Genomic DNA, 15,106 nt, shown 5'->3' with positions numbered 1-15,106 from the left:
GATATAAACAATGGCATGTGTTTAATACAGTCTGGTGGGGATCCCCTGCATGATCCGAGACATTAGAATCCTGTTAACTCTTTTCAGTTGCGTTACCAAGAGCATTCAGCAGGGGCGGGGGAATCACACCCTCTATAATCAACCCAGACGCGAGGGTGTGTCAGTCTTGCGACAACTACGAAAGAATCTTCACGTGAACTATGGCTACATCAAAATCTTCTGCACCAATGGGAAACGCGAACAAAATTTATAAAACCTTCACAAGGGCTTTAAAGAAGTCTGAGAAAAATCTTGTGCTGTCGACAACATACGGTCTGAATAATTCCTTTACGAAGAAAATAGTCATCGGACTCGGGTTACGGTTCGACGATCAGTTTGAGCTGGTCATCAAACTAGTCAACAACTCATCTGGGGGTGTGGGACTGTCACCTTCGTCCTGGTCGAGGCTGGCAGATGAGCTGAACTACATTACTGAATACCTCGACATAGAAGGATACACCGATGCACAATGGTACTTTAATCGAATTGAGCTTGGTAACTGCAATATCGAATTGTCAACGGAGTACCTACTGATGCAGAAGTGACTGATCCAGAGGAAAAGGAAACATTCACCACAGGCACCGGAACCCAGGACGAGAACTTCCAGTCACCCGCGAAACGCCAGAAACCGTATCAACCCACCATAGTCATGCAGAAATCCACCTTCAACGGTTTGAAAGCTATATTTGTGTGTGTCGACGAACGGTTGCAGAGGCTTCAACGTTTATGCCATTCGGTGAACGAGTGTAAGAAATTATACGTCGCGTACATAGCAGAGAAAGTGAATCTGACACCCCATAAGGAACCGAGTCTTCATCGTATTAGGCAAATAGCGGAGAAGGAGTACGGCGCTGCTCTGGAACACATCAGATCAACAGTGAGCCCTGCCTTTGCGGAGAATTACCTCAGCATTGTCCTCCTTAAAATAACTCGTCTGTTTCCATCATACCTCGCTGTTGAAATCAAGCAAGCCATCGAAATCGAGGACAAAGTCTTGGCCGACCCTTAAACAAATTATTTCGTCGCTACCAACAAACATCGGGATAACCCGTGGAGACTTTTTTCCAATGACGACCGAGGGCAGCGTACATCTCACAATAAATCGGGAAGAAATGGCAGGCAATGTCAGTGTTACCCTAACAATTTTTTCGTACGAAGAGGCACGGATCAACGCTGTTACTCACCGGCAAGCGAACGCTGATGTTATAACTGAGTCATTGTACGCGTCCGAAGAACAACCTTATCCGTGGCTGATACTGACATTACTGGTGACTGCTATAATTATTATAGGTAAAGTAGTAATGTGGGGCGCCATAACCATGACGAATAAAAATATCTTGCTCCAGCAACAAGCAAACGTTTAGTGATAACCCTTATATTATTTGTATATGTATCACCTGAATAAACCTGCATTGATTTGTATCCGTGATGTCTGAATAAATCTGTAATAAGTTTAATTTGTATACGCCATCATGTCGTCTTTGTTTCCATTTTCTTATCCATCCGCATCCTCGTATAAGTATATATACCGGGTGTCCCATTTTAAAGTACCGCCTGTTTTATCTCGAAAAAGACTGCTCTGATCGAAAATTGACTCTAGTAAAACTTCTAGGGTTCGAAGGGGGACGTTCGAAAAAAAATTGTTTTCAGTCTCAAATTCAGAATGGTGGCGCTACGATGGCAGACATGTTTTTTTTAAACGGAAACATAACTTTTTTCTTCTACCAAAAAATTCATCACATCAAAACTAACAACTTTTGCATGACCGTTTTTGGGATTAAGTCCGTAAATTTTGAGTTACAACGCAATTTTTGACTACTTCAGCGCTATCCAGGATGCACCACGAGGAGATAAAGTCTTAACATCCCATGTGTAACATCCCACACTGAGAGACTTTCGGTGTAGCTGCTACTCCTTAAGTTTACGTGGCGCCCTGAATCGTGGTAGTAGGCACGTAAACTTAAGAAGTAGCAGCTACACTGAAAGTCTCCTTGTGTGGGATGTTACACATGGTATGTTAAGACTTTACCTCCTCGTGGTGCATCCTGGATAGCGCTGAAGTAGTCAAAAATTGCGTTGTCACTCAAAAATTACGGACCTAATCCCGAAAACGGTCATGCAAAAGTTGTTAGTTTTGATGTAATGAATTTTTTGGTAGAAGAAAAAAGTCATGTTCCCGTTAAAAAAAAACATGTCTGCCATTGTAGCGCCGTCATTTTGAACTGAAAACAATTTTGTTTTCGAACGTCCCCCTTCGGACCCTAGAAGTTTTACTTGAGTCAATTTTCGATCAGAGCAGTCTTTTTCGAGATAAATCAGGTGGTACTTTAAAATGGGACACCCAGTATATCTAAGTACGACTATAGTTTAACATTAGAAAAGCATGTCTACATTTTCCAAGTATAAGCAAGCCTTAAGGTAAATATTGACAGGGTAAGGTCAGTGACACGAATAACCGCCGCGAAGAACAGGGATGGAGGAAGAACGAGCCCCAACAGCACCCCGAAAATCGCTTCTGGTCAAGGGGGTAGCGGGGGAAACTGGTTGACATGCCATAGAAGCTTCTAGACGAAAATCGCTCGTAGGCAGGGGGTGGCGGGGGTAGGGGTACGTGCCCCAAAGTTACTCCTGGGCGAGGGGAGGCGGGGGAAGGGGAACACGCCCCCAAGTCACTCCTAGGCGAGGGGCGGCGGGGAAAGGGGAACGTGCCCCAAAGTCACTCCTAGGCGAGGGGCTGGCGCCAGAGACGGGTGGGAGGGGGGTTTGTTGTGACGCCCCAAAGTGCCCCTATACTACTGTCGGTAGCAGGAATCTGTGCGCAGAACTGGCATTGTATGACTACTCACAAGACGCCGTGAATAAATTACATCTATTATCGTGATTAAATGTCCGATTATTTCAATTACGCTATTTCTTCCTAAACTGACTCTGGTCGACACTGAGCATCTAACTGGAGGGGGTTGTAATCGTCACTGAAGGGTTATCCAATCAGGACCGGTAACACCGTTACACAAAAAAAAAAATGGGAATCGGCAATAATCGTTAAAAAACATTTTGCCCCTAGACCTTTTATTATAGAGCAGGATGAAAAACTACTACGTCGTAATACCAAAGTCTTGAAAACAATATATTAGACGGGCTAGACCAAACTTGCAATAATATATAAGAGCCAATCCATAAATTAACAACGAATGATCTGGACGTCAAAAAATTAATTAATCTGAAAATTTTTTCTCTTCTAGTGTATACTAAGATTGGAAACTTCACCAAGTTTTAACCTTTCAAGACTTACCATTCGCCAGAAATGCCACATCAAAGTTCATCATTTTGACCTGACTGAGGTTTAAGCTCGAATTATTTTTGTATCGTTACTGGCATTAAAAAATTACGAAAAAATATGTATCTTATGTTAAAAACTCTCATCTTTCTGAATATATCATTTATTTCTGAATAACTTTTTGAAATCAACTTCAAAAACACGTTTTTAAGGGAAAAACCGCTTTTTCTCATGCGCCGGAAAAATTTATCTTATTTTTGAGTTTTTCATGTGAAAGCTGAGATTATTTCGTAAGTAATTCAAATTCTCTGAGTGAGATGGCCATGAGATCACAACTAAGACACGCTTAATTGATAAAGGTCTGTTACTAATACGCTCTTTTTCAAATTTAACGGAATATTTTTATTGATTTGAATTGTTCACCGCAAGAATAAGTCTCATAAACCAAAGTTATTGTCGAAGGACCTGGTGATGCGTAGTGGAAAGGTTGAGCTCCTTTTACCGTAGCAGCTTTTGAGAATATTTCCATATATTTCAGTTGTAAACTATCAGAACTTCATGCTTAGGTAAAATTTTTAAGGGCAATGAATTAAAGCATCTTGGCGCTTAATGTTTCGAATTTCAGCCAGTTATGAACACGCAGTTATATAACTAAGAAGAATAAGCATTTGATGTAAAGAGTAGATTTCACATTAAGTTAATTTTTTTTTTTTTAGTGCTTCATTTTTGCTTTTTTTTTATTCAGTTGGTACGATTCTGGGCTTGATATCCGGAAAGCCTGAAAGTTCAGATATCAGCTTTATTTTTTTATTTTTTGTGCTATCAACCGCTATTTTCTTCATTAAATAGTGTCAACCAACGTTTGTTTCGTTGTTTAACGCCTATTCTAGAATTCCAACCGATGAGAGAGGATCAGGCTACAGAAATCAAAACTTTGCTGAAGCAGATAACTTTATGTGGCACTGACGTCAGCCCATGTCCAAAATCGTTTGTTCAGAGATCCCCAGTCTGGTGGACGGCCATGGCTACCACCCTGTTCTGTAGCATAGAAAATCCTTAATAATGAAAATAATTTAGACTAATCAGATTCAGAATCCGGAATTCTAATTCTGAAGAAGAAAACGGCGCTGGCAAATTTGCAGCCTGAGCCCGTGCTTACCAAAAGCCTGCATCTCTAGCGGTTTATCTTCCGTATCTGTCAGAATGCAGCTTCGGTGGATTGACTATCGAAGAAAATTGTAGCTCTGACAAGTAAACCTTACCTGCAGCGCTGAATTTAAGCAGTCATTTCATTCAATATTTTTCGATATAGCTGCATACATATAATGATAATACTGACATTAATAATAATAATTCTGTTATGTAATAATCATAGTACAGTATAGTACATTCAGTGAGTGACTAGCAATGTCTAAAAATATTCTCACTTCTTCAATGCAAATATTTTTTCCTTGCTTTTTGTGCCGCGAAGTCATTTATAATTTCCTCACAGTCCATATGTCTAACTGTAAGAAGATTTTTTTCAATGCTCAAAAGTGCAAGAGCATTAAGTCGCTCTTGAGATAGGGATGTACGTGAATAAGATTTTACCCTTTTTAAAGTTGAGAAGGAACGTTCGCCTGAACAATTGATTGCCGGAGAGCAAAGAAATATTCGCATAGCTATTTCCACATTCGGATAAATGTCTTGGAAACCCGCTTTCCGAATACGGCTATTTAGTGTGTGATCATGGAAACGTGATCTTCTCCTGGAATTAAGTGCTCTAGGTGAGAGCGAAGGTGTAAGCATTCTTCCACGATAGCATCCTCTAAATTCTCGTTGTAGAGTGCCGGTAATTTTTCTGCAGATTCTCGCACTTCCTTCACTTCTAATACCTTCAGCCGTTCCAGAAAACTGAATTTTTCGTGAAGCTCTGCATATATCTGACCACACCGTTGTAATTCTGCGTCTCAAATGACGATTTTATTACCGAATAACCTTAAATGTCCGGTACTGGGGGACTTCCCCCTATATTAGTGTTACGGTTTAAAGGGCTACTCTTGAATTCACTCCTATCCAAAATTCTCCAACGCCACTATAGAAGTTTTACTTCAAAGATCCATTCTACAAGTTGCATATGATTTTGATTCACCAAAAAAAATCGAATTACCAGCGCCCATTTTGCCGCCCCTAGAAAATGCCGCTCACGGCCCGGGCCTCTCAGGCCTATAGGTAAATTCGGCGCTGCTCACCTGAATCTGCGAAACGCTTCAGCAGGCTAATTTAGGTGCTTTTGCTTGATAAACTCGATTTTTTCTTACCTCCAAAAAGGAGGCCTCTTTATTTTTTTACTATCTAACGTATTGCAGCACACAGAATCTGCACAATGACGTATTTGCAGCAGCCTCTGGCTCCGATAAATCTGCAAACTTTACAATGTATAACATGAAATCATGGTGTATTATTACTCCGAAAGTTGAGTAAGACAAATGTGTTTTTCTCAGGGTTGGAATGACGTTGGTTTTCATGGGTCTGGACAAATTCCTACACCAAATATTGACGCTTTGGCTTATTCAGGCCTCATATTGAACAAGTATTACGTTTCCGCCATCTGCACTCCTTCTAGAAGTGCCCTCATGACTGGCAAACATCCCATTCACACGGGAATGCAGCACACGGTAAGATTCATAAACTTAGTCCATTTATTCGAAATTTAAACATTGACGATGAGAAATAACCTTATTATAATCTAGTTTTTAACGAAAATATTTATTTGAGATATTTTGGGAAAAAATTGATAATATTATCGTGGTTAAGAAACGTTAAAGATTTAATATAACAAGGTTCTAATCTCACTGTACGTAGGTTTCATGTGTAACGTTGTGTAGCAAAGAATGGTGAAATCGCAGGATATTGAAAACATGATTTTAAGTATACATTGTGATATGAATTTTTCGTGCACTCAGCCACCCGGAGACGTGACCGGGAAACAAACTAATCTTACAAAAGAAATCACAAAATTCCGTTGCACACCAAGTGTGGTCAATAAGTCTCGAAATCTTCACTTTCGCTAGACCTCTGCTATATCACCCGGCGGTTCAGTACCGCGGAGAGGGGAAGGATAATTTCGGAGAAAAAGAGACACTCGACGGCAACACGCTATTTGACCCAAAATAAAATAATATATATTGCGTAAGAGCAACGATACAAAAAAATAAAAATAAACCAAAATTCGCTCTCTGTGATCCAAAACAAAACTCAAGAACTTATCGTAAACTATTCTATTTCTAAACTTGATGGAGTTTTTTGCTCGCTAACTAAGACTAATTAATACTCAAAATTCTCAAATCCTCGATCTTTTATTCTAAATCTAGACCGGCTCAAATCAAAGCGATAATCAATACGAAACCGAAATTAACCCAGTCTCTCGACGGCGTAACCACCCGGCTACCAAACAGACGGTGTTCACAATCACCCGACTCGGAGGTCTGGCACAGCCGCGAGTTAACATAAAACCTAGAGTCAGCATTCAAAATTCTCAATACGATACTATATACAAACTTAATTCCTAATGTGATCTCAACAAAAAAGCGGTAATCGCTACAAAATCGAACTATGGCTAATCTCTCGGTGGCGTGCTGAACCGGTTACCGAACAGATGGCATCTGTAGGAATCACCCCACTCGGAGCTTCGGCACATCCAGGAGATGACTGAGCAAAAAGTTTATTGTTTACTACTGTACAGCAGTATCATTGCTGCATGCTTACAAAAAGTAATGAAATCTAGGCAAAGACATCTGAAATGTCGTAAATCCCCCAATTCACAGAAACCAAATCTATCTATCTATCTATCTATCTATCTATCCATCTATCTATCTATCTATCTATCTATCTATCTATCTATCTATCTATCTATCTATCTATCTATATCTATATATCTATATATAATCTGTCTACCTATCTATCTATCTATCTATCTATCTATCTATCTATCTATCTATCTATCTATCTATCTATATCTATATATCTGTATATAATCTGTCTATCTATCTATCTATCTATCTATCTATATATATATAAAAAAAGGTTTTTTACGATTAATGAAGTTAGCGTTTTTAAGATTGAAATTGTAGGACGCATGAAGTTAGCGTTTTTAAGAGGTTGACGAGGAGGTGTTTGCCGTCGTCCATGACCAGCGCTTCGTAGTTTTCGTGGTCCAGGTCAGCGGGAATGTATTTTCCGTCGTCCAGAAACAGCGCTCCGTAGTATTCGTAGTAATTAAAAAAATTAATTAATCCCTCTATCTACTAGAAAGATTTGTGGAAATACGTGAAGTTAGCGATTTAAGACGCATGGAGATAGCAGTTCAAGCAGAACATGGCCCCACATTCTCTGCCGGACCGCGGCTGACAGCGACAAGCTTCACTCGATCAGCCGCATGGCACCGCCTTCCTCGCAATTTATCCCATAGACAAATTAACATCTAATTATAAATAAGTGGGTTCGATTAATCTGTCAAATCAGAAATTCTAATTTCAACTCATAGCAACGCATGTTGAAGCCACAGCAGAAATAGCTGTGTGAGGTGCGAAGCACCGATTCTCTTGGTACATGGGCTCATAACCCATAACTGACGGTTTAAAAATGAAAAAAAAAGAACCACCGCTCTGTAGCATTCGTGGTCCAGGTCGACGGGAATACGAATTCAGTAATCAACATATAAGGTGCGATGTTTTAGAAACACAGAAGGGGACTTTTGCAGCCCAAAGATAAAGTAATATAATAAAACACTGAATAAGGACATCTCTTATATTCACTCTATTCAATCGGGTGACAAGGTTAGCGTGGGAAACTCCAGAAAGTACATTTCTTACTCCCTGAACAATAAACGAATGAAACGCACAAAAGCGCGAGGCGCGAAGCGCCGAGCATCAGAGGCGCACGTAGCGCGCCGAGCGGGGTTGGTGCGCTAAGTGCGCAGGGGCGGAGCCCCTAGTCACAATAAAAATTCAAGGACAACTTAGATATTGCCAGTCTCGGTCGTGGAATCAGAAAAGAACCCAAAGCCCTACGATCTCTCAGCAAGGTATACGTCGTGAAGTCGAATCTCGCTGTTTCGTGTAGCGATATTGAAATATCATTCCAAGCGCTACGTACTTGGCGGGCACAATTTTGTTGAGAATCAGTTACGAATGCTATAGCGACAGAATAATCATGGAGTTTAATCCATCGCATCAATTTGCAGAATAATGGCGTGAAAATATGAATTGTACATCATTTTACAGCGTGGTATAATATTTTTGTAACACCGGCATGGAAAGTGTCATTTTCGAGGGTCGTGTAGCGTGCGTGAAGTGCCTTATTCCTGAATAATAGAGTTGGCGCATGCGCGCATTCGATATGCTCTATTTCCCGGTGCGGAAGATTCGTAGCGCATGCGTACATTCGATATGCTCTATTTCCCGGTGCAGCGTATTCTTGTCACCTCGCGCCCCCGGACCTCGCCTCGCCTCGCGCGCGGTTCTCCGCCGTCGGCTCGCACAGCAAACTTCACACTCTTCGGATATCGCCTGCCTCACGCACTAGCTACACAATATACTATTATTCAATCACGCAGAATACAAACTCAATGCTATATGGAAACGGTATGATTGAATACATTACGTGGCGCAAGCGAGCATAGCTTTAATACGTACAATTTACCTGCTAATAACTTGTCCTTGCTTACTAGCTGAAAAAATATTTTAATTTTTACCAACCATATTCGAAGATGCTTATAATAAAGTAATGAAGAGCAATCTTAGAATTGAATCGAAAGGAATCAATGGGTTCACTGTGTGTAATGAGTACACGCCGAGTCGAAAAAATCTCACTGCAAAGAATATGTGTGAAGAACGCGGATATATTTTGCAATCGGAGAGCTTGGTAGAGTATAGCATGGTAGAGTCTGGAGATTGCTATTATAATAATATTTGCTGACGCCATAACGCAGCAACCTTATTTATTTGTAGACAAATGCTCAAACATTTGATGATTGAATATCATATCGGCATCAGCCGTACGAGGGTGTATAAGAAGTGAACTTAACTTCATTATGATAAGTATACATTTTCAGACTGCAATCAACAACAAATGATTTGAACTAAATTAATGAAAGACACATGTGCAGTAAAAATTTAAAATATACGATAATATTGCTGTTCAAAGCTAACTGATCAATAGACTAAATTCCATGAAGTCCTCAATTCTATAAAATATGCAATAATTTTTTTCTTGCTTATTTCGAAAGTAAAATATATTGAGAGAACATTGTAAAAATTTTAGACCTAAATTCAAAATATTAATCAAGTTGTAATGAATATTTGAGAGCGTCTCGCTAAATTGTACAACAACTCCCGGATCTCACAAAGTGGAAAATGATATGGCAAAGGCTTCTAAAGTAGCCAGAATGAGTCCTAGGGCAGAGAAGGTTGCTGAGAATGACGCCTACAAAGAAATTGAAGACATATTATACGCCCCAGGCATATGGTTAACGTAAGTACGTTGTTTTTAAATCTGTTCTCGAAACTTTAAACGCGTTTTTCTCGAAACAACTTTTTTACAGTTGGCCCAGGTAATAAAAAATTTTCTGTCTAACCGATTGCGCTGAAATTCAGATATGTTGTTCTAATCATCAATAGCTCTCTCAGGAACTAGGATCTCGTTTTTTCGTCCCCAACTTTCCATTTTACAGCCTGATTTCCACTGAAACATGTTTTTTTTCGAATCTACCATTTTGTCGTTTTTCAACAAAATTGTTTAATTCTACTTCCAACCAGAATAACAAGCTTACAGAACAACAATCTTTCTGATTTTTTGTTCCCGATGTCTTCAAGCGGCGAAATCACCGGGGCCAGCCACCTACCTTTTTTTGAGACGCTCACTTCAGTGCTACAAAAGAATAACAAAAAAATTCATTTGTATACTCTTAGATACCAATAATAACACATCAAAAAATCAGACCGAGCGAATTTTATTCACTCCCAAAAAAAATTCCCTGAGAAAGCATTAAAAAACGCGCAACTTACCAGGCTACTACTTTAAACCGCAAATTGAAAAAAAATGACAAATCCGATACGGTAGTAACATTGAACAATCTTTCATCAACCAGTTATTCTACTGCACAATTCTTTCTGTTAAAAAAAAATCAGTCTATTGATTGATGGTAACAGATAACCTTGTAGACAGAATTATCAGACGGGATCACAAACATCACGAACAAGTAGGACCATCTCGATACGAAAAATATAAAGTGAATGTGCCCGCAAAATACGTAGCGCTTGCAATGAACTTTCGATATCACTACACCTAACCGCGAGGTCCCACTTCACGACGTATGCCTACTTGCTGAGAGATCGTAGGGCTTGGATTTTTTCCTGATTCCACGACAGAGACTGGGAATATCTAAGTTGTTTGTTAATTGACCAACCTGCGTATCGCCGGAATCGAGGGAGAAGGTGAGGAAAGGAGATAAGTCCCAGGGCCATACAGTATTGGTTCTAGAATTTTATTTTTCTGCTGTGTAATACACTTGTGTTGTAGCTTAACTCTGAGCGCAGATCTTCCCTCGACTCTTTCCAGAAGCGCCCGGCTATCTTCGGGGCATGCAACTTTATTGTGATTTGGTTTCGGTAACTTGGCGAATTTTATTACATTTCGGATGTCTTTACCTAGATACAATATAAACTACTCCGTAACCAACCTAATTATCGTATGGATATTCCGGACACCCAGGATGCGTACTGCATTGTTGAATTTAACGCGGTGCACTAAAGACGCGTCATAGGCCCTGTCGTTTCTGGGAATTATTTCAAGCTTGTGATGTATACGAAGCAGAAAAAGTGGCTGAAGAATAGCGTCAAATATTCAGTCTCCTCCGGGTTTTCACAGCGAGAAAATCCACGTCAAGAGAAAATCAGCTTGATAATTAATTGTAGTTCTGTGAGAATAACAATTTGCAAAGTGCGATTTTTCGTTTATATTGCATTTTTTTAAGGAGAGCGTGTGCTTTTTGGGCAGTATCAGTGTGTCATTAAATTGTTTTAATAATGGAACGTGGACGGCCTCGTAAGTTGGACACCCACCGTATTATTTCAACTGTGTTGGCGCACAAATCGGATGTGGTCTTCAATTCAAATAAAATTCTTTCCGAGCAAGGCAGGGTGTGAAAAGTGCTATCAGACAAGTTTGACAATCTAATGCAACCAGATGCCTTGTCCGCCTTTGTTGTGAATAATAGATGCAGCGTCAAAGATCTTCTGATACCGGCTACGGAAGTGAAAGCGATAGAATTATCGAAAACATTTACCGTCGACGGTCATTCTACTTAAGATACATCAGCATCATCTGTAAATGATAAAAAGAATCAGCGAATGTATTATATTACGTTTGACAGAGCAGAACTGAAAGTGTTGCTGTTAAAAAAACAGTATGGTCGATCAGAAAAGAAAAGACCACAGATTTCCTTCCGAGAATGTTTAGTTCGCCAGCCTGGCAAGAAGCAGGAGGCTGTCACAAAAAAAAATCTAGGAGACCTAAAGTAACAGATGTGGTTTGCAATTTAAACGTGATAAAATTCATAATGATAAATTCGAAGTATTAGGTGAGTGCAATATTGGTTCCTCATAAAAGGTTCGATCGAACGCTTAAACCTAAATGCTGAAACAAACACGATGACGTACATGACAAGTACTGGCGAAGGTGAGTGCGGAAAACGATACTTGCAAGATCCCATTGGGTGCAATGTTGGAAAAATGTTGTACGAGACAAACAAAACTGCCAAAATTTATCGAGCAGCAGAGGCCGATCGAATGATGTTTTCTGATATCCCAGAACCTCCATACTTATACAAGGGCGAGGCATTAAAAAAGGCAAAAGAGTACCAGACATCATTGTCGTTACACAAAAGCCCGCAACGTCCATTCTTCTTGCACAGTTGTCAGCACTTAAGTATTTCATCTGTAGTACCGGTTTGAATCCGTTTTTAGTGCATTACTGGTCAAATTCGCAGACAAATGTTTGCAAGCAATATTCAGTTACTGAAATGTCTTTTGTAGCAATAGATGCTACGGGCAGCATTGTCCGCAAAATTATTGGGACCGATGGATCCAAATCGAAACATGTTTTTTTATACATATATACGCGATATGAAGGTATGCGCTACTGCCAGGCAGTGTTAGGCACCACTAATTACTCTGTGTAATTAGTTCCATTGAAATTACTAATTACATTCGTAATTTGTAATTGAAATTTTTCTAATTACAAATTGAAAATGCGATTAGTATTTTTTTCCTTTCTAATTACAAATCAAAATTATAATTAGTAATTCTCTTTCTTTGAATTACAAATTACAATTGTTTTGTCGGAAGGTATTCCTCTGAAATAATTCCCGTGATTTGTTTTTAAATTGTCGAGGTTAGGTGATCAAATGAAACATACATTGAATTTTTGGGGAATGCAATAAATTGTTTATTGTCCCCAGAGGAGGAAAACCCAGCAGTGCTGGGAAAAGCCCCATCGAAAAGGTACACAGTAGGATTGTGTGCGTGTGTGTGTTATGTATATGCATGTGAATTTGTGTCAAGTGACACAATAGGGGTGAGCTCAACCGCCTTATTAATTGCTGGGATAGGAACTAACTTAATCGTTTGAATGCACTAGTATAGGAACCAGTTACTTGTTTAATAGTACTAGTATGGGAACTAGTTACTTGTTTAATAGTACTACTAGTATGGGAACTAGTTACTCATTTGATAGCACTAGTATGGGAACTAGTTACTTGTTTGAATACTAGTGTAGGAACTAAGTAGTATGAATTGATTGCAAGTCAAGTTATAAGAACAATGACGCGTATATGTATAGCAATGTTTTGAAATAGAGAGGCGTGGCTGTTGCAATTATACTACAACGCACTTAACACCCGCTATGGCGTCGTTATTATTTATTTTTAATATCCGAAGTCAATTTATAGTTTAAGAGCAAAACAAATTGACTTGAAAACGTCTTTTTATACATATAATATATCCCTAATATTCTAGGGCTATCCCGGAGGTAACGACTTCTTTTCACTAATCTCACAATCGTTTTTACCACAGACACTGATTATCGAATATCACCTGGTATAACCGCACTTGTTAAATCAAAACAAACATTGAATAACGCGATTTTTGAGAATTGATTATATTAGGAGATGTTCAGCAAAAAATCATTCAATAACATCAAGTAGAAGTTATCCGAAACACTTGACGAAACTTATTGACGTTATTTTGTTACTCGTATGCCACGGCTTACCCTTACGAGGACACCGTAAGAACCTTGCTTCTACAATTATGGGGAATTTCTGAGAAATTAATCAGCTTCTGTCTAAATACGATTAAATCTCATCAAGTCAAATTATTTGGCGAAACATACTAATTATATCAGTCCAAAAGTTCAAAATGAAGTTGTCGACATAATAGGGAACCTCACTCTGGAGAAAATTGTAACGGTATTCAAAGCATGTTGTTTCTTTTCTATAATGGTGGACAAAGCCAAATGCTTCAAAGAAGAGTAATTATCCATTTCAATTAGATATGCAAAGGATTTGGACACCGAAGAAAGATTCATGGATTTTATAGATTGCTGTACGTCGAGAGACGCTAAAGGCTAGCCACACTTATTTTAAACTTTTTGAAAAAGTACGATTCAGTTGACCTTCCTATCCTCGCACAGTCATACGACGGAGCCAGTGTCATGTCTAGGAAGAACCGGGGTCTTCAAGCAATTATAAAAGAAACACACCCTCAGGCAATATACCGGGTGTCCCATTTTAAAGTACCACCTGATTTATCTCGAAAAAGACTGCTCCGATCGAAAATTGACTCGAGTGAAACTTCTAGGGTTCAAAGGGGGACGTTCGAAAAAAAAATGTTTTTGGTCTCAAATTCAAAATAGCAGCGCTACGATGGCAGACATGTTTTTTTTAAACGGAAACATGACTTTTTTCTTCTACCAAAAAATTCATCACATCAAAACTAACAACTTTTGCATAACCGTTTTTCGGATTAAGTCCGTAATTTTTGAGTTACAACGTAAATTTTCACTATTTCAGCGCTAACACTCGCAAGGATCAGGTCTCTGCGACTCGTCACTTCCGCAGTATTGTTGGACTCCAAACCCTGTGTGCTCGTGCATTCTTGCATGCGCGCAAAACTTTGAACCCTTCTTAAAGGTGTTCGAATATCCCACAATTCATGTTCAAACATGCTTGAGCTCTTCTCTCAAAACCGTCAACTGTTCTTAGTAGAACTTCTCTTGGAATCGCCCGCGAAGATGAGCGAAGCGCGCATGGGATGTTACACATGCACTGAGAGACTTTCGGTGCAGCTGATTCGCCGTAACAGTGGCTACGGACGCGCGTCAGGTTGGCGCAGCCCGTGTACCGAAAATGAGCTAACCCTACTCATATTGCACGCGCTGTCGTACCGATTTTACAGACAGCTGGTATACCGACGGGGTAGCGCTGCTGGAATACCGTTTTGGCGCACTGGCTACGCTGATCGGAGTAGCTGCTACTCCGATTGCAAGTGCAGCGCCTACTACCACGATTCAGGGCGCCATGTAAACTTGAGGAGTAGCAGCTACACCAAAAGTCTCTCAGTGTGGGATGTTACATATGCGATGTTAAGACTTTACCTCTTCGTGGTACATCCTAGATAGCGCTGAAATAGTCAAATAAAAAAGGTTACCAAATGTCGCATGTGTGATAAGCTTGGACATTGGGAACGAGAACGC

At 39.7% G+C, this 15,106-nt stretch overlaps 1 protein-coding gene across 2 annotated transcripts in view; it reads left to right on the top strand.

Moving 5' to 3' along the window:
* LOC124405411 (arylsulfatase B) overlaps window positions 1-15,106 on the top strand; it is a 247,540-nt gene that overhangs the window by 50,897 nt on the left and 181,537 nt on the right. For both annotated transcript variants that reach the window (XM_046880285.1, XM_046880284.1), the window contains exon 2: window positions 5,800-5,973. In XM_046880285.1, coding sequence (XP_046736241.1) covers window positions 5,800-5,973 — 174 coding nt within the window. The remainder of the gene's footprint in view (window positions 1-5,799; window positions 5,974-15,106) is intronic.

Source organism: Diprion similis, chromosome 4 (assembly GCF_021155765.1).
Source record: "Diprion similis isolate iyDipSimi1 chromosome 4, iyDipSimi1.1, whole genome shotgun sequence".
NCBI lineage: Eukaryota > Metazoa > Arthropoda > Insecta > Hymenoptera > Diprionidae > Diprion > Diprion similis.
The sequence above is the reverse complement of the archived record's forward strand: the minus strand, read 5'-3'. Positions and strand labels throughout refer to the sequence as shown.